Here is a 21176-nt window from a genome sequence, read left to right on the forward strand (position 1 = left end):
ACTTTCATATAATTACATAGCCATTCTATGAGGAGAAAAATTATTAAGTATTTGTGTGTTTGAATATTAAAGGCAATTTACATAAATGATAATCATGAAATTAAAGTGTTCTTAAAAATTAATCTGAGGTTTTATTTTTTTAAATGGTGTAGAGTTTACTCTGCTGAAATTTGACCATGTCAGTATTAGCAATTTTTATTTCAACTACTTTAAATAATAACTAACATAATAATTTTGAATGGGAAAAAATCCCTGTGGGATATGTTTAAAAGATGGGAGTTTCACAGAATCATGGACATAGAGAACAGAATGGTGGTTGCCAAGGGGGAGGGGGTTGGAGGAGGGATGGAGTGGGAGGCTGGGGTTAGCAGATGTAAGCTATTATATAGAGAATGGATAAACAACAAGGTCCTACTGTGTAGCAGAGGGAACTATACTCAATATCCTATGATAAACCATAATGGAAAAGAATATAAAAAAAGAATGTACATATATGTATAACTGAACCACTTTGCTGTACAACAGAAATTAACACATTGTAAATCAACTGTACTTCAATTAAAAAAATATTGATAAAAATGAAGGACCTTTCACATCATATGCAGTCATCCTTGTCAGAAGTAGTAGTATTTGAACAAACCTTGACTTGATACCTCTTCATACTCAGAAACTGCTAAAATTTGCCTAATCCTTCCTGCAACATGGCTTCTGTTCACCATAAATTCAACACAATATGATATAATAATTATTTGCATTTTTTAAATGTTGTGACAAAAATCTGATCTTGAAATATTAAAAAGTTTTTTTTCAGAATATATCCATTCCTTACAAAATTTTAAGTATCTTAAATATGTTGTGTTTTCTTTATCTAGGGCTATTCCTTTTTTAAAAAAGCCCTTTTTCAGATTTTTTCCATTATTGGTTATTACAAGATATTGAGTTTCTTCCCTGTGCTATACAGTAGGTGCTTGTTGTTTACCTCTTTTATATATAGTAGTGCGTATATATTAATCCCAAACTCTTAATTTGTCTCTCCCCCCCCAACCCCCACCATCCCCTGTGGTAACCACAAGTTTGTTTTTCTATGTCTGTGAGTCTATTTCTGCTTTGTAAATAAGTTCATTTGTATCATATTTTAAGATTCCACATATAAGTGATATTGTATGATATTTGTCTTTCTCTGTCTTCACTTAATATGATAATCTCTAGGTCCACCTATGTTGCTGCAAAAAGCATTTCATTCTTTTTTATGGCCAAGTAATATTCCATTATTTGTATATGTATATATACATATGCATATATATATATACATATGCATATACACACACACACACACACACACACACACACACACACACACACACACCCCACATCTTCTTTATCCATTCATCTGTTGATGGACACTTAGGTTGCTTCCATGTCTTGGCTATTGTAAATAGTGCTGCTATGAACACTGGGGTGCATGTATCTTTTCTAATTAGTTTTCTCCAGATATATGCCCAGGAATGGGATTGCTGGATCACATGGTAATTATTTTTAGTTTTTCAAGGAACCTCCATACTGTTCATCATAGTGGCTACACCAATTTACATTCCCACCAACAATGTAGGAAGGTTCCTTTTTCTCCACACCCTCTTCGGCATTTATTATTTGTAGACTTTTTAACGATGGCCATTCTGACTGGTGTGAGATAATACCTCATTGCAGTTTTGATATGCATTTATCTAATAATTAGTGATACTGAGCATCTTTTTATGTGCCTGTTGGCCATGCCTTCTTTGGAGAAATGTCTATTTAAGTCTTCTGTAGGACTATGTCTTTTGAGAATCATGCATTCCTTAAACTACCAAACATTTATGGAGGCACTGTCTGCAGAAAATATACCAATGGATAAGACTGTCTTTGACTCTTTTTGCAAATATGCTGTTTTCTAATGGAATTCATTAGAAAAACATTGAAGGGTAATGAAACTTAAGAAAATAGAAAAATCAGATAGAGAAGTTAACAGTTTAAAGGAGCCTTTAAAGAGCAACTTAAAACTTTGCAATCTGTAACTCATATTTAGGATTTTCTGCATGGATTTTAATCTATATTCTCATGATACAAATAAAAAAACCCAATGATGACAATTATTTATTGTGTCCTTATTAGGTATCTGGTACTGAGTTTATGTTTTACTTGCAAAAGAGACTTGCATGTCTCTTTTAAAGCTTTCAACATTCCAATGTGGTAGGTATTAATCTAATTTTACAGGGAAGAAAACTGGCTTAGAAGGTAAGCAACTTGGACAAGGTCACATAACTACTTTATTTTACCATTTTAAGATGCACATTTTTTTACATTTGAACATCTCTGAAATTGAGATTTGGCTTGCAGCTGATGACATCTTAAGATCACTAGAGCCAGGTGGCAGTTGTGACACATTTGCTATTGCTTGTGTTCATGTGAATATCTAAAGCACCAGCAACAAAATGTACAAAATGGGTGCCAGTGTCTTTTAAGTCCCAGGAACCAAATGATAGTTGGGTGGAGTGAGTGGGTATTTGGGAACATTCCTGAAGCAGGGATTGAAGGTAGGCTAGCTTCATACAATTGCACGTTGGCTTGTGTAACTATCACCAATAGCTTTACTTCTTTTACAGATTCATTTAAGAAATGATGTATTACTAACACAGAGGACATTATCATATATAAAAACACAGACACTGACAATTCTGAGTTGAAAAGTGATTAAGAATTTGAACTCTGAATTGAAGATGGTTTAGAAAACCTTTAACCAGTTTACCTGGCTGCACAAAGAATGATATAGACCAATAATAAAAATCTACATCTAATTACGTCTGAAAGTCCTCTTTCAGTAAGAATAAAGCACAAATTAAGTGATAAGAAAGTATTGCATAAGAGCTGAATGGGGAGTATTTTTCCTTTCTTATTGGTATATAAGATAATGGTTCATCTTACAACTGATGCCATCTTAGATTCAATGGGATACGGAGAATTGCTGAGCTGGAATTAGAGTCTCTCTGACTACAGAGTCCAACTCCTAACTAGCATGATTGCCTACCTCATTGAGTCAACACTGTTAGTACTGTACAGAGCCAACAGTTTCGGACTTCTTTCAGTGCACAATTCTGCAGTTTAGACCCGAGACCAAATATCCCATGAGAAACCCTGAAACGTGAATTAATTTTTGCTTATCCATACCTTTCTTCTCCTCAACACCTGCATCGGATTTGAGGGTGTGGCTACTACTGTGAAGGGAATCTTTTGAGTCTTCATTTTCATCCAGGACACCAGCAAAGCTGATCTTCCTCTCATATCTGTGCCGGTCCAACTCAGGATCCAAACGAAGTCTGCAGCTCTCCAAGTCCTGAAATGTCAGTGAGGAGCACATGAATGCTGGCATCTCCCCAGCACTGCATTGGTCTACTGGCAAACCTCCCTCCGTTTTAAGCGGCACACAACAGCATTTAAACAGCCAAATTTCCCTCTATCTAATGCCAGGTTTAGACTGTGGCCATGAAAATGTTTTCCTTAATCCACAGGTTAAGGATTCAGTCTCACAAGACTGTCCCCACTTCAGACCTCAGTTGTAAGCCCAAGTTGTTACCTTTGCTTCTAACCAACTGGTTATAAATTGAAGGGTCCAACAACACCCCTCCTCAGGTTCAGTTAATTTGCTAGGGGGGCTCATAGAACTCAGAGAAATATTTTGCTTACTAGATCACTGGTTTATCATAAAAGGATATAATCAGCAACATCTAGATGGAAGAAATGCACAGGCCAAGGTATGGGGTAATGGTGCCAAGCTTCCATGCCCTCTTCAAGGGCAGCGCACTCCCCAGTCTTCATGCGTTCACCAACCGGAAGCTCTCCAAACCCTGTTCTTTTGGGTCTTTATGGAGGCTTCATTACATAGGCATGATAGATTAAATTGTTGTCACCTGGAGGTGGGACTGAAAGTTTCCATTTTCTAATTACTTGGTTGGTTCATCTGGTGACCAGCTGATCCCTAGGTAATCTAGAGGCATTCTACAAGTCACCTCTTAACATAACAAAAGACACCTTGGTCACCCTCCGTACTTAAGAAATTCCAAGGATTTTAGGAGCACTGCGCAAGAAACAGGGATGAAGACCAAACATATATTTTTATCATAAATCACAATATCACACAACAGAAGTAGAAAACGAATACCAAGGTGATGTTGGAGTTAAATCCTGAGGATTAAGTAAAGTTAGCTCGGCAAACTGGTAGGGAAAGGCAGTTCAGGCTTAAGAAACCTCAGGTGTAATGGCCAGAGCCTCAAAACAGGATCATGCGTTGGAGGAATCTCTCACTCTCTCTTAGGAAGACTTCATGATCCCATAACTGAAAATAAGCCTTGGGCAGTGTAAGTATTTAGTAAGAGTTTGGCCTGTGAGGCCCCAGTGTGGACATTTCACCTGTTCTGTAAATGGAGACTCGCTCACGCTGAAGATCATAATTAATCATTAATCTATGAAGCACTTTCAGACTTGATAAATGAAAAATATATAAAATGCTAACTTTATTTTTATACAGCATTTTTTCTAATTATGACATAATAATCCCTCAGATTCAAGTAGTTTGAAAAACAAAAAATATTTTGAAAAACCCAGTTTGTACCAAGATTAAAATCTTATGCTTTTAACTATTTTTAATAAATGAAACTTTAGACTCTACATATTGTTTCTTCTTTTCCCTTTGAATTAAGAACAGAAGTTATACTTTGGTACTCAGAAAATTATATCGCATCTAGAAAAATAAGGAACCACATGGAGTCTATTTATTGTCAAAAAATATTCTAAGAATATAATTGTTTCTCTGAAATTAATCCCTTTTAGGAAAAAAAATAACCTAACTACTTTCTATTTTGGTAGCCAAATTTAATTAGATAAGTTTCTTAGGTGGGACAAAAAGTAATAAAATAACAATTCTGATTCTCAAAAGTAGTTATCTCTTCCAACTTCTTGTATCTACTAGTCAAAATCCTACTTATCTTTCAAAGTTACATTCAAATGTGATCTCATCCAGGAAGGTTCTTCAGATTTTTCCAGTCCCTTCTTTGGCCAACCCTGGCCCTCTGCTCCTTTCTTAAGTGTGTTGTTTATGTGTTGGTTCTCCTGTTACAATATAGTCATCTCTGCATCACCCCCACTCCCACCTCTGCATCCATCACACCACCTTGCTCACAGCCTTACTCTCAAATATTCATCAGTCTACTCTTCATATACGTGAACTGTGCTTTGCTTCTGATTCTTTAACTTTAGGAACATTTGGAATTCAGCAGTGTATTCTTTATAACCTGACTTGTTAAATCCAGTTGATACAGTTGGTACAGCTTCTAGCACAATCTTGTACAAAAGCATCCAATATGTTGTTTTCCCTAATGAGTGAATATAGATGTACAGAGACTTCCTTACTGCCTTTTACTTTATCATTATGGACTCGTCTTGGCGTTGGATGGGAATTAATTTGTTTAATTCCATGTTGCTTGGTCATCAGTTATTGGTTTTACTAATTCAACAGGAAAACTGGCCTATTTTAATAGACCAGCAGTTTTATAGACAAAATTCTCTAAAAAAAATATTTCTTTGTTTTCAAGTTTGGAAGTTAACAATCAGAGAAAAATTGATTGTTATGCTTTTTATGATAAGTCTTGTAAAAATGCTTTTTCCTTTTTTAGATATTGTTTATCTGTATGGTTCACAAAAAGAGTGAATAAAAATGCTACCAGAAGTTGTTTTTTTGGGGGGAAAAACACATTAATTAAGTTGCATCCAGGGATCTATCTGGGAAACAATTTGTTAAGTTGGTAAAAATATGTTTTTCGCAACATTTTAAACCCTTTTGATATCATTTTTCCTTTTCTCTTACCGTCATTCCCCACCAAACCAGTGAGTGGTCTCCTAAGATTTCCTGACCCTATCAAATTAACCTTTAATTATTGTATTTTAGGCTCTTTTGTTTTCTCTTCCACACTTTGGATATAACTAGGAGTTTTTCAAGCAAACAAATATTTCACAGGGAAATCTCTTTTATCTTGGAAATGGCCTTATGACATTTCTATCAGAAAGACTTTTTCTTGGTAGAAAGTTTATGTTCCCTATCTTCTCCCATGCTCAAATCTCAGATCCCAGAATATTTATAGCTTCTAATGTGATTATTTTTCTGGCTTATACTTTTATTATTCTGTACATTAGGGTAGTTATTTATTTTTACTACTGTTAAAAATGTTACTGAATTAATAAAACATCCCAAAGATCTATAAATACTCTTACAGCAAGTGCTTTGTTAACACTTTAGAATATTTCATTTTGATGGTATTTATGCTTAGCCTGTTAGATTCACCATTTAGTACAATTTCTTAAAAAAACTGTTTCAAGCATTTATAGCCTCTGTGTTGGTAAAACAGTTTTATGATACTGTTTTTTCTACAATAGTTAAAAAAATGTGATTTGAGTTTTCTTTATCATCAACTGTAGTTAGATAGGTTAAACATGAGAAAGCATCTTTCCCATTTATTTTATAAAGGTCACATCCCAATACAATATATGAACCTATACTTGACAATGAAAATCCTAGCTTAATGAATAAAAGATTTGTGAGACCTAGTTAAAGGCAATGAAAAATTTCCTCTTATTAACTGAATGACTGCAGCCTCTGTTTTAGTTTAATTTCTTGGCATTTTCTCCTAGACAGCCAGTTGATTATACAGTCATTTTTAAAAGATTTGATTAATTTTTTTAAAAAATGAAATTTGTTACAATAATAAGGAATATTAAACTATAGCTTTATAGTGTTGAAAGAAAGAACAAAAATAAGTGACTCAAACTTCAAGATTCTTATGTTTTTAAATCATAATAGGTCAAAATGGTGACCATTAAAAATCTGTCAATTTAAAAGTAGATGTGTTTCTGTGCTTTTATGAAGACTTTGGTATAATTAGAATGTTGATAGAATAACACTGACAGAGGCCTACAGATCAGACTTGACTTTAAACTAAACACGTGTTAAGTGGCAGCCTTGATTTGATTTTATAGAATAGTCTCAATATAATAGTGAAGGTGACAATTCAGAAAAATCAAGGTTCAGGATAACATGAAATTAAATAAGAGCAGTAAGAAGAACTCTCTTTTTCAGTATTTAAAGGGTGCAGTTTCACAGCCCACATGTCGTATGTTTCTCTTGAAAACATATTTTACCTATAAATATTTCCATTTTATGTTTTAGAGTATGAGGAAACAGGCTGTCCAGACATTGGAAAATCAGAGTTAGAGGCACTGCTCAGGAATACCAGAGCACTGACTTTTTTGTCCCTTTCCCTCCCCTACCTGCCCTCAGGAACTAGGTTATGGCCTTGTTCATGCTGAGTTTGGTCTAAAAAGCAGGAGAGCTGGTGGACTGTAAAATTCACCTAAATGGAACCACACAGATTGTTAGTGTACCAATTTTTCTGGTAGAATAGTGTAAATCTTGTGTAAAGGGGGAAAAAAGAGAATTTGGTTCCTCAGCTCTGGTTGGATAATGCCTATGACAAAAGAACCACCGGAAACTTGGTGCCTGGTAGGGAACAAAGGGCCGAGGAAAATGGGCTCTGAGGTGTGCCTCTGTCCCAAATGCCCTGTGATGACTCCTGGCTCTTGTTAGAATTTGTATCCTAAGTTAAATAAATCAGACCCTGATGGTACAGGAGTGTGTGTGTATGTGTGTGTGCCTGTGTGTGTCTGTGTGTTTCCATGCACGCGTGCGTGTGTGCATGCACACACGTTCTTTCTCTGTCTATCCGTATCCACAAGAAATGCTGCAGAAATAAAATATATGTTCAGAGACATTTACATGCTAAAGACTTGAGTTTTTTCGCCCTTAGTTTAAATGAGAAAATTCATTGGAGGCACAGGAATTTATGAGTTGTTAGTATGAAAAAAAAAAAAATCTATCAGTGATTCCTGGAAAATGCTGGCCATAAAACTCATAGTTTGCAGAGTAAAGGAACCTGGAGGTTCTCAGACATTCCCAGGTTAACTGACAGTGATCAATCAAACATTTTACCCAGTGGTACTATCTTTAGTGATTTCAAGGTCAATTTTAGTTCTTTTTTTTTTAATAGATAAAAGAGATTTTCTTTTTGTATATGAAAATCCCTTGGTTGAATTTTTAAACTATGTGATACATTTGGTCATTGGGTATTTGAGGAAACTGAACACTCAAAATCTAGCCACATGGTTGGACTCTCCAAGTAGCCTCATTATTAATATGTTTTACGTACCATCAGAGGCTCAGTGCGTGGTCTGGGCAGGCAAGAAAAGGTCTCTCGCAGGAAGGTGGTAATCTCCAGGAGAAGCTGGCATGCTGCCATCTTCAAGGCAAAGGGGCAGCCGCATTTAGAGGGGTTCACAGTACCTATGGAATGAAAGAGTTCTTTTACAAGCAAACAAACCAATAAAAAATAGAGAGGCACAGTTTGATGGACATAGCTACGCATGTGTAAAATCAAATTGCATATGAGAATGTTACCTATACATGTCCAAAATGAAACTGCAAATGAGGATGTTTCCTATACACGTTCAATTTACCTGGTCCCTTTAGCGTAATCTATGCATTACAATACACCTCTCTTTTTCTCCATTTTGCAATTCTATAATGAATGCCTCAGTATTAAAATGTCAATCAATAAGCATTAAATTATTCTCCTCAAGGCATCATAGAGTAACAAAATGCAGCTCCACCAGACTGGAAAGCCTTTTAATGAAAACAGAAACAGAAAGCAGTCCTGCCAGATTTTCATATCGTTATTCAATCAGATTTAGACAAGGTACAGAGCCGTGAACTAGATTTGGAACTACAAAAGTCCTGTCAGCTCACTTTGTGAGAGACGTCTGTCTTGATGTTCTTAGAGCAGTGAAGTTGTTTCAGCTTTAGCCCAGATGTGTTTCTGTAGCATAAACTAGGATTACTTACTTGGTCACCTATATTATATTGTTTATACAAGTTAGCCTGTCATATTAAGGAACAGCTACACTAGAATATGCAAATATTCTCCTTTGCTTTGAAGAACACCAGTCTTTGAATGAGTAAAACATTGCATCCACCCTAGACCAACAAATGGATTTTGCTCTAAAGGCAGACAATGGCCAAGGTGACACCAGAGACTTTTAAATCCTCAGGATTAGGTCTCAGATACATGACATCACAAATCATGGAGAAATATATTGATTACTTATCAGTGTTCAGAAAAGAAGACCAAAGTCATGCCTCTCATAAAAGAAACAAAATAGTTATCTATTTCCAATGAACCAGCTTATCACCAATCACTATATCATTACATATTAACCTTCCTAAAAATATCTCTAAAATACTTCCTGTGTATTTGGCTTTCTTAATTGAATATAATATATAATTCATGGTTTATATTGATAGTAGGTAGAATTATGGTCTTTCTGAAGATATCTGGCTATTTCTTCTCCATGAAAACCATTATATTTTCTACAGAGGTACTACGTGGCTGGGGACATTGCCTCTTATTAAGAATGAAAACAACAAACTCCTCTAGAATTTCCAGACTGATACTTGCTTATACCATAATTATTTTTTAAATGCAAAATGAGCTATGTATTGACTTGAAAGTGGAACTAAAGCAGACATTCCAATCTTATATTCAGTGGAGGCTACATGACTCTAGAAATTGCCTAGATTGCAACTGTTTTTAAAAAATAATTGAACACTAGATATTTAGTATAAACTTCCAGATCTGTCCTGGCAATCGTGAGGATATCATTTAGATTCTTCTTGTCAGTCCTATAGACGATGAGCTTGGTTTTAGTGGAGGCTCTCTCATAACTATCACCTGAAATATTCTGTTATGATGAACAAGTATTGACTTATAAATAACCTCACCAAAAAACTAATATACCATGCATACCATATTGGCCAATGATACTTATGTGGTCTCATGGCGATTTGAGATCATTTTGGCCTATGAAGATACATCCATCTAAGGTTGATTTGGCTCTTCTCTGTTCTGAAGGACCCCTAGGAGATCCAGGGCAGTTTGGGGATATCTCCTGGCAGGCCTAAACTAGGTTCTGTGATTTCTGGATAATCTTCAAGTCCTCTTACAAATCAGACCCAATACTATGAGTCATTCTAGGATAGCCTAGACTCTTGTGAACTTGAGGGGAATCTTTGGGGCCAACTTTCATTATTAGGCTAAAAGACTAATGTCAGACATTGGTATTTTGTCAACAGCTAAGTCAAGAAGATTTCTCTGATTTGATATGGGCTGAGAAAGAGAAAAATGATGAAAAAATGCAAAAAAAATTTACTGGTATGAAAGTGGAAAAGAAGACAATATGTTTTCTGTTATTATTATTTAGTTTTGTCCAATGTTATATTCTAGCCATCCTTTTACATTTCATGCCTATAAGGATGAAGTAGGTTTGGCATCACTTAACTAAGGACAATCCATAAGACATCATCAGGGAGTCTGAACTTCAAACCACTAAGGAAGGTCAAAAGGAAGAGGCTTCAATGTCTTCATCAGATAATAATACTAATTCCAAAACTGTACTGACATTTGATATTCCATAAAAGGCAGTGGTACACATACACACAAGCTTGTATGGTATAGAACACACATATGCACAAAATGGTGTTGAGAAGGATGTTCAGGAATCTCTTCGTCTCTATTCTTCTATGATGGGACTCAATTATACTTTTAATAAATAAGTACAATACATCAAACATTCACAGTTCTAATACTCTGAATCTTAATATTTTAATTTCATGTTAAATATTATAATATACTTTGATTAAATATTTCAATATTATAGCTATTTGAGAAGCTTTTCACATATAATTATATTTGCTCTACCACTTTTTAACTTATTTATTTATTTATTTATTTTAACATCTTTATTGGAGTATAATTACTTTACAATGGTGTTAGTTTCTGCTTTATAACAGTGAATCAGCTATACATATAGCTATACATATACATATACTTCCATATCTCCTCCCTCTTGCGTCTCCCTCCCACCCTCCCTATCCCACCACTCTAGGTGGTCACAAAGCACTGAGCTGATCTCCCTGTGCTATGCTGCTGCCTCCCACTAGCTATCTATTTTACATTTAGTAGTATATATATGTCCATGCCACTCTCTCACTTCATGCCAGCTTACACTTCCCCCCACCCTGTGACCTCAAGTCCATTTTCTACGTCTGCGTCTTTATCCTTGTCCTGCCTCTAGGTTCTTCAGAACTTTTTTTTTTTTTTTTAGATCCCATATATATGTGTTAACATATGGTATTTGTTTTTCTCTTTCTGACTTACTTCACTCTGTATGACAGACTCCAGGTCCATCCACCTCACTACAAATAACTCAATTTCGTTTCTTTTTATGGCTGAGTAATATTCCATTGTATATATGTGCCACATCTTCTTTATCCATTCATCTGTTGATGGACACTTAGGTTGCTTCCATATCCTGGTTATTGTAAATAGAGCTGCAGTGAACATTGTGGTACATGACTCCTTTTGAATTATGGTTTTCTCAGGATATATGCCCTGTAGTGGCATTGCTGGGTCCTATGATAGTTCTATTTTTAGTTTTTTAAGGAACCTCCATATTGTTCTCCATACTGGTTGTATCAATTTACATTCCCACCAACAGTGCAAGAGGGTTCCCTTTTCTCCACACCCTCTCCAGCATTTATGTTTGTAGATTTTTTGATGAGGTCATTCTGACTGGTGTAAGGTGATACCTCACTGTAGTTTTGATTTGCTTTTCTCTAATGATTAGTGATGTTGAGCATCCTTTCATGTGTTTGTTGGCAATCTGTATATCTTCTTTGGAGAAACGTCTATTTAGGTCTGCCCATTTTTGGATACAGTTGTTTGTTTTTTGGATATAGAGCTGCATGAGCTGCTTCTAAATTTTGGAGATTAGTCCTTTGTCAGTTGCTTCATTTGTAAATATTTTCTCCCATTCTGAGGGTTGTCTTTTGGTTTTGTTTATGGTTTCCTTTGCTGTGCAAAAGCTTTTAAGTTTCATTAGGTCCCATTTGTTTATTTTTCTTTTTATTTCCATTTCTCTAGGAGTTGGGTCAAAAAGGATCTTGCTGTGATTTATGTCATAGAGTGCTCTGCCTATGTTTTCCTCTAAGAGTTTTATAGTGTCTGGCCTTACATTTAGGTCTGTCATCCATTTTGAGTTTACTTTTGTATATGGTGTTACGGAGTATTCCAATTTCATTCTTTTAAATGTAGCTGTCCAGTTTTCCCAGCACCACTTACTGAAGAGGCTGTCCTTTCTCCACGGTATGTTCTTGTCTCCCTTGTCGTAAATTAGATGACCATATGTGCGTGGGTTTATCTCTGGGCATTCTATCCTGTTCCATTGATCTATATTTCTGTTTTTGTTCAAGTACCATACTGTCTTGATTACTGTAGCTTTGTGGTATAGCTTGAAGTCAGGGAGCCTGATTCTTCCAACTCCGTTTTTCTTTCTCAAGGTTGCTTTGGCTATTCGGGGTCTTTTGTGTTTCCATACGAATTGTAAAATTTTTTGTTCTAATTCTGTGAAGAATGCCATTGGTAGTTTGACAGGGATTGCCTTGAATCTGTAGATTGCTTTGGGTAGTATAATCATTTTCAAAATGTTGATTCTTCCAATCCAAGAACATGGTATATCTCTCCATCTGTTTGTATCAACTTTAATTTCTTTCATCAGTGTCTTATAGCTCTCTGCATACAGGTCTTTTGTCTCCTTAGGTAGGTTTATTCTTCAGTATTTTATTCTGTTAGTTGCAATGGTAAATGGAAGTGTTTCCTTAATTTCTCTTTCAGATTTTTCATCATTAGTGTACAGGAATGCAAGACATTTCTGTGCATTAATTTTGTATGCTGCTACTTTACCAAATTCCTTGATTAGCTCTAGTAGTTTTCTGTTGGCATTTTTAGGATTCTCTATGTATAGTATCATGTCATCTGCAAACAGTGACAGCTTTACTTCTTCTTTTCCAATTTGGATTCCTTTTATTTCTTCTTCTTCTCTGATTGCTGTGGCCTTAACTTCCAAAACGATGTTGAATAATAGTGGTGAGAGTGGACAACCTTGTCTTGTTCCTGATCTTAGAGGAAATGGTTTCAGTTTTTCAGCATTGAGAATGATGTTGACTGTGGGTTTGTTATATATGGCCTTTATTATATTGAGGTAAGTTTCCTCTATGTCTACTTTCTGGAGGGTTTTTATCATAAATGGGTGTTGAATTTTGTCAGAAGCTTTTTCTGCATCTATTGAGATGATCATATGGTTTTTCTCCTTCAATTTGTTAATATGGTGTATCACATTGATTGATTTGCATATATTGAAGAATCCTTGCATTCCTGGGATAAACCCCTTTTGATCATGGTGTATTATCCTTTTAATGTGCTGTTGGATTCTGTTTGCTAGTATTTTGTTGAGGATTTTTGCATCTATGTTCATCAGAGATATTGGTCTGTAGTTTTCTTTCTTTGTGACATCTTTGTCTGGTTTTGGTATCAGGGTGATGGTGGCCTCATTGAATGAGCTTGGGAGTGTTCCTCCCTTTGCTACATTTTGGAAGAGTTTGAGAAGAATAGGTGTTAGCTCTTCTCTAAATGTTTGATAGAATTCGCCTGACAAGCCATCTGATCCTGCGCTTTTGTTTGTTGGAAGGTTTTTAATCACAGTCTCAATTTCAGTGCTTGTGATTGGTCTGTTTATATTTTCTATTTCTTCCTGCTTCAGTCTTGGAAGGTTGTGCTTTTCTAAGAATTTGTCCATTTCTTCCAGGTTGTCCATTTTATTGGCATACAGTTGCTTGTAGTAATCTCTCATGATCCTTTGTATTTATGCAGTGTCAGTTGTTACTTCTCCTTTTTCATTTCTAATTCTGTTGATTTGAGTCCTCTCCCTATTTTTCTTGATGAGTCTGGCTAATGGTTTATCAATTTTGTTTATCTTCTCAGGGAACCAGCTTTTAGTTTTATTGATCTTTGCTATCATTTCCTTCATTTCTTTTTCATTTATTTCTGATCTGATCTTTATGATTTCTTTCCTTCTGCTAACTTTGGGGGTTTTTTGCTCTTCTTTCTCTAATTGCTTTAGGTGTAAGGTTAGGTTGTTTATTTGAGATGTTTCCTGTTTCTTGAGGTAGGATTGTATTGCTGTAAACTTCCCTCTTAGAACTGCTTTTGCTGCATCCCATAGGTTTTGGGTCATCATGTTTTCATTGTCATTTGCTTCTACGTATTTTTTGATTTTCTCTTTGATTTCTTCAGTTATCTCGTTATTAAGTAGTGTATTGTTTAGCCTCCATGCGTTTGTATTTTTTACAGATTTTTCCTTTAATTGATATCTAGTCTCACAGCATTGTGGTCGGAAAAGATACGTGATACGATTTCAATTTTCTTATATTTACCAAGGCATGCTTTGTGACCCAAGATATGATCTATCCTGGAGAATGTTCCATGAGTACTTGAGCAGAAAGTGTATTCTGTTGCTTTTGGATGGAATGTCCTATAAATATCAATTATGTCCATCTTGTTTAATGTATCATTTAAAGCTTGTTTTTCCTTATTTATTTTCATTTTGGATGATCTGTCCATTGGTGAAAGTGGGTTGTAAAAGTCCCCTAATATGATTATGTTACTGTCAATTTCCCCTTTTGATGGCTGTTAGCATTTGCCTTATATATTGAGGTGCTTGTATGTTGGGTGCATAAGTACTTACAATTGTTATATCTTCTTCTTGGATTGATCCCTTGATCATTATGTAGTGTCCTCCTTTGTCTTTTGTAATAGTCTTTATTTTGAAGTCTATTTTGTCTCATATGAGAATTGCTACTCCAGCTTTCTTTTGATTTGCAGTTGCATGGAATACCTTTTTCCATCCCCTCACTTTCAGTCTGTATGTGTCCCTAGGTCTGAAGTGGGTCTCTTGTTGGCAGCATATATACAGGTCTTGTTTTTGTAACCATTCAGCCAGTCTATGTCTTTTGGTTGGAGAATTTAATCCATTTACATTTAAGGTAGTTATCGATATGTATGTTCCTATTACCATTTTCTTAATTATTTTGAGTTTGTTATTGTAGGTCTTTTCCTTCTCTTGTGTTTCCTGCCTAGAAAAGTTCCTTTAGCATTTGTGGTAAAGCTGGTTTGGTGGTGCTACATTCTCTTAGCTTTTCTTGTCTGTAAAGGTTTTAATTTCTCTGTCGAAACTGAATGAGATCCTTGCTGGGTAGAGTAATCTTGGTTGTAGGTTTTTTCCTTTCATCACATTAAATATGTCCTGCCACTCCCTTCTGGCTTGTAGAGTTTCTGCTGAAAGATCAGCTGTTAACCTTATGGGGATTCCCTTGTATGTTTTTTGTTGTTTTTCCCTTGCTGCTTTTAATATTTTTTCTTTGTATTTAATTTTTGATAGTTTGATTAATATGTGTCTTGGCGTGTTTCTCCTTGTTTTTATCCTGTACGGGACTCTCTGTGCTTCCTGGACTTGACTTTTTCCTTTTACATATTAGGGAACTTTTCAACTATCATCTCCTCAAATATTTTCTCAGTCTCTTTCTTTTTCTCTTCTCCTTCTGCGACCCCTATAATTCGAATGTTGGTGCATTTAATGTTGTCTCAGAGGTCTCTGAGACTCTCCTCAATTCTTTTCATTCTTTTTTCTTTATTCTCCTCTGCAGTAGTTATTTCCACTATTTTATCTTCCAGGTCACTTATCCATTCTTCTGCTTCAGTTATTCTGCTATTGACTCCTTCTAGAGAATTTTTAAGTTCATTTATTGTGTTGTTCATCATTGTTTGTTTGCTCTTTAGCTCTTCTAGGTCATTTTTAAATGTTTCTTGTATTTTCTCCATTCTATTTCCAATATTTTGGATCATCTTTTCTATCATTACTCTGAATTCTTTTTCACGTAGACTGTCTATTTCCTCTTCTTTTTTTTTGGTCTGGTGGGTTTTTACCTTGCTCCTTCATCTGCTGTGTGTTTCTCTGTCTTCTCATTTTGCTTAACTTACTGTGTTTGGGGTCTCCTTTTCACAGGCTGCAGGTTCATATTTCCTGTTATTTTTGGTGTCTGCCCCCCGTGGCTAAGGTTGGTTCAGTGCATTGTGTAGGCTTCCTGGTGGAGGGGACTAGTGCCTGTGTTCTGGTGGATGAGGCTGGATCTTGTCTTTCTGGTGGGCAGGTCTGTGTCCAGTGGTTTGTTTTGGGGTGTCTGAGACCTTATTATGATTTTAGGCAGCCTCTCTAATGGGTGGGGTTGTGTTCCTGTCTTGTTAGTTGTTTGGCATAGGGTGTCCAGCACCATAGCTTGCTGGTCATTGAGTGGAGCTGGGTCTTAGCATTGAGATGGAGATCGCTGGGAGAGCTTTCGCTCTTTGATATTACGTGGAGCCGGGAGGTCTCTTGTGGACCAATGTCCTGAACTTTATTCAGGTATTCCAGAGACGCAGGGCACATCAAGTTGATTGTGGAGATTTAATCCGCTGCTCCTGAGGCTGCACAGAGAAATTTCCCTTTCTCTTCTTTGTTTGCACAGCTCCTGGGGTTCAGCTTTGGATTTGACCCTGCCTCTGCATGTAGCTCGCCTGAGGGCATCTGTTCTTCGCTCAGACAGGACAGGGTTAATGTACCAGCTGATTATGGGGCTCTGGGTCACTCAGGCAGGGGGGAGGGAGGGGTACCAAATGCAGGGTGAGCCTGCGGTAGCAGAGTCTGATATGACGTTACAACAGCCTGAGGTGCACCATATGTTCTCCCAGGGAAGTTGTCCCTGTATCACAGGACCCTGGCAGTGGTGGGCTGCACAGGCTCCCAGGAGGGGAGATGTGGATAGTGACCTATGCTTGCACACAGGCTTCTTGGTGGCTGCAGCAGCAGCGTTATTGTTTCATGCCCGTCTCTGGGGTCCGCGCTGATAGCCATGGCTCTGGAGCTCATTTAGGCGGTGCTCTAAATCCCCTCTCCTCGCACACCCCAAAACAATGGTCTCTTGCCTCTTAGGAAGGTCCAGACTTTTTCCCTGACGCCTTCCCAGCTAGCTGTGGCACACTAGCCCCCTTCAGGCTGTGTTCACACAGCCAACCTCAGTCCTCTCCCTCGGATCTGACCTCCGAAGCCCGAGCCTCATCTCCCAGCCCCCGCCCGCCCTGGCGGGTGAGCAGGCAAGCCTCTCGGGCTGGTGAGTGCTGGTCGGCACCGATCCCCTGTGCGGGAATCTCTCCGCTTTGCCCTCTGCACCCCTGTTGCTGTGCTCTCCTCTGTGGGTCTGAAGCTTCCCCCCCGCCCACCCCTGCCTCCACCAGTGAAGGGGTTTCCTAGTGTGTGGAAACTTTTCCTCCTTCACAGCTCCCTCCCAGAGGGGCAGGTCCTGTCCCTATTCTTTTGTCTCTCTTTTTCTTTTTTCTTCTGCCCTACCCAGGTATGTGGGGAGTTTCTTGCCTTTTGGGAAGTCTGAGGTCTTCTGCCAGCGTTCAGTGGGTGCTCTGTAGGAGTTGTTCCACATGTAGATGTATTTCTGATGTATTTACGGGGAGGAAGGTGATCTCCACGTCTTACTCCTCCACCATCTTGAAGGTCTCCCTCAGGTCTAACCCTTTTTTAAAACTCCAAGAGCAGTAATAAAACACAAACCCTGACCCAGCCCTCTTCTGGGGCAGCACAACTATGTTTTCTCAAGGAGGCCTAAAACTGATCTTCGTATTTACAATATTAAGAGTCAGAGACCACAAAGCAATGAGTGTTCCATATTGTCAACTCTTTGCCCCTGTCTACAGTCTTCTCCTTCTGGTTCCTGCTCTCTCTTTGTGTGGCTTTATACACATGCTCACATCCATGCAGAGGGAATAGGGGAGAAGGTGCAGTGGGAGACATGGGAAGGTGGTAAGAATGTGAAAGAGGAAAGAGAAATATTACGTGCTCCTAAAGCAGAGGTTCTTACAAGCAGGGGTTCTTGTAGTAAAGGGAGTCTCCTTACTGTCATCTAAAAAGTCTTCCTCCTCATCCTCCTTTCTCAGTCTCCTCTTGGTCTCCTCATCATAAATGAGACCCAGCAGGTTGGCTGGGCTCTCACTTTCCCCATGGCACAGCTCATTCAACCGGACGCCAATTGCCTACCATGAAGAGAAAAAGAACGAAACAGCATGAGATACGTCAGACTGTAAAATAGGCTCTCACATTACAGAGGTCACCAGCAACCAATTAATGGGAATTATTTTCAGCATAAGCCTCCTCTGTCTGCCACAGTGTTGTTACCACCATGTTTCATTTCCCAATGTGGGAACCCAGAGAGGGAAGGCACTGATGCTACCTCTAAGGTCACTGTGTCTAAAGACTTTTAGGAAATGGAATGGCATTTTTTATTCTCATACAAAACATTTTCTGAAAATATTTCTATTTCCTCAAAGGTCATCTATATTATAGGTTTCACATAAGGGAGTATGCAGTTGTTTTTTGTTGTTGTTGTTTTTGTTTTTTGTCATTTTTTGTTTGTTTGTTTTGTTTTGCAGTTGTTTCTAATGGAGGATTTTGCTGCAGTAAAAAATAAGAAGTCACAGTTCTTCAGAGTGTTTCTGATTATGCTATTTTATGAGAAAGGCACTATCATGCAAATGAGCTTGGAGATTGGCATGAATTCTGGAACTGCAATTTTATTTGTATCTGTCATCATATATGCAATCAATGACTTTCTTATAGACTTTGTTCCCCCCCTCCATGATACACTATGAATGAGAAAGAAATACTACTCTTTTGATAGTGTACCCAACATCGACATTAGAAATATGATGTTTAATAAGTCAGCACATGGGCAATATTGGCTCTTACAAGGTATTCATAAAACCAATACTTACTATCTGTTCTTCTGAATCATCATGTACTATTGTCTGATTTACCAAAAGGAATTTTCCGAAAGAAAAGACACAATATGCTACCTCTATCTAATTCCTTTTACATTCCAATGACAAATTGTATGCAACAAAAGAGGAGATGCATGCTTAAGAGAGTCAAAAAGCTAAAATGAGCACTGAACCTAGAATTTGACAGTTTGGTTACTCTGTGCATTAATAAGAACAAAATTCCAGCTACTTTTCTTTTTTCTTCCTATATCATCCTTTTAAAATATTTAGAAAAGTTACTACATTCTGGGCATGCAAGAGATTAGATTCACTACTGGAAACTGACAAAGATATGTCCAGAACACTTTAAATAAAAACACAAGTTGTTTGAACGTCTTGGCTATCTGAAAACAAAGGGGTTTGCTTAAACTCTGGAATTAAGTGGGGAGTAATAAAAACCACAAAAAGGAGAAAGAAAGCAGTGTAGAAAAAATCACAGCATCCTAAACTTTTAGCTGCTAACCTGAGAAGTTTTAAGCAAGCAAAACAAAACATAAAAACAAAAACCACCACCTCAACAAAAAGCCTTGTCCTGATGCTACTCTTTTGGAAATCTAAGGAAGGAGATGTGGAATTATGAGTCTGGAGTGGAGCCAGCAGACTTAATAGTGAGATTCACCGGGGAAAAAAATTCTACATCGATCCTCCCAGGATGCTGAAGCCAAGCAATTTAAGTTAAACCCACAGTTCATAAAGCTTAAAAGGTTGCTCAAAAAATGAACTTGTCTGGGATAATACTAAATACCTAAATAATAATTTAGAGCTCTATGTCTCTTCTAAGACCAGAAAAGTGCCTTGGGAATATGTTTATTCCTTTTTCATTCATCAAATATTTATTAGGTGAGGTAATTTGTTACGTATTAAGTAAAAATAAAGTTGAATAAATTGTTATAGTACATCAGTATCTTTGTTTAATGTGCCCTAGGAGATTATAAATCTTCATAAAGAAGGATCATTGTTTGGCAATTAGGAAAGTTAGGTCGAAAGCCTTGCTCTAGGTTGCTCAGCAACCTTGAACTCGGATTCAAATAGAGTATCTGACTCTGTGTGTTGCTCTTTACTTCAAGGAGCTTACAGTCTATTGGGTAGGTAATAACATACCAAAATAACAGTCGTGTAAAAGACTGAAAGCACTTTATTTATTAGAATATGGAGAAATCAGATTCATTTCAGAGAATCATACAAAGTTTCATTCCTGTAGATTCTGAAGAATTGCTGTGTAGGCTAATGGGGAAGGGGAAAGTGGATATTCCAGATGGAGAGTTTCAAAAGATCCGTATTCAGGGAAATGCACTGACGTGTTCAGAGACTGACAAATAAGCCAATTGGTTGAAGCACCATTTTGTGAGAGGAAATAATGTGTCTGAGGGCTTGGAAAGGTAGATTGTGACTAGATCCTAGAGTTCTTGAAGCTGGGCTTCATTTTGCATTCTGAAGAAGGACGAAAGGTACTTTCTGAGTCAGGGAGAACCTTATCACTCATTCGAGGGGCACTGTGATAGCTGCCTAACAATGCACAGAAAAATCACATACCCTGCTTTCAAGAATTAATATAATAACATTACTACTGAACACCTCTTAGATGCAAAGCATTGAGATAAATGTTCTTTAGATACATTAGCTCATTTGCCTCATCATCCATAATCTTGGTGTGATTTGAACAAAGGTTGTGGAGAGAGAGCAGCAATGCCAGGCTAAGCAATTTGGGTTTTATCCCAAGGGAAAAGGAGGGCCACTGAAGCACTATAATGTGATTTGCATTTTAGCCTAATCACTCTGACAGCAGTTTGAAGAATGAATTGGAGGGAGCAAGTCTGGAGGCTGGGAGATAAGTATGAATGTTCTACTTTTAGATGAGCTATGCCAAATGGATATGATTTTACTGGCAGTGTGTAGGATGGGTCAGATGAGGGGAGATAGTGGGAGGAGACTAAATAGGAAAATACTTTAGTCATATAGATAAGAAGTAATGAAGTTCTGACCTAAAAGGGCATCAGTGACATGGAAGTGGTGGAATCAATAAGAGAAGAAGGTTTGGAATATATTCAAGGTTGTCATCTTAGATGATGGTGGTGCTACCAATAAGAACAGAAAATTCAAGAGGGGTTGCAGATGGGGGTGTGTTTAAATGGAGAGAAGGGTTTTATTTTGGTCAGATTGAGTTTCAGGACATTGAGTGAATGCCTCCAAAGTACAGTTGGTGATGTCGGTCGGGGATCCAAAGAGTGC

At 37.3% G+C, this 21176-nt stretch overlaps 1 protein-coding gene across 6 annotated transcripts in view; it reads right to left on the reverse strand.

The window, feature by feature from the left end:
- The window catches only part of UNC80 (unc-80 homolog, NALCN channel complex subunit), a 237775-nt gene that overhangs the window by 115091 nt on the left and 101508 nt on the right, over nt 1–21176 (reverse strand). For 4 of the 6 annotated variants that reach the window (XM_082396411.1, XM_082396407.1, XM_082396408.1 and 1 more), the window contains exons 24-26: nt 18029–18164; nt 8289–8422; nt 3205–3370 (exon numbers count right to left, since the gene is read on the reverse strand). In XM_082396411.1, coding sequence (XP_082252537.1) covers nt 3205–3370; nt 8289–8422; nt 18029–18164 — 436 coding nt within the window. Of the gene's footprint in view, nt 1–3204; nt 3371–8288; nt 8423–17992; nt 18165–21176 lie in introns of all 6 variants that reach the window. The other 2 variants (XM_082396410.1, XM_082396406.1) reach the window with 1 other exon arrangement.

Source organism: Balaenoptera borealis (genome assembly GCF_965194805.1).
Source record: "Balaenoptera borealis genome assembly, chromosome: 6".
Lineage (NCBI taxonomy): Eukaryota > Metazoa > Chordata > Mammalia > Artiodactyla > Balaenopteridae > Balaenoptera > Balaenoptera borealis.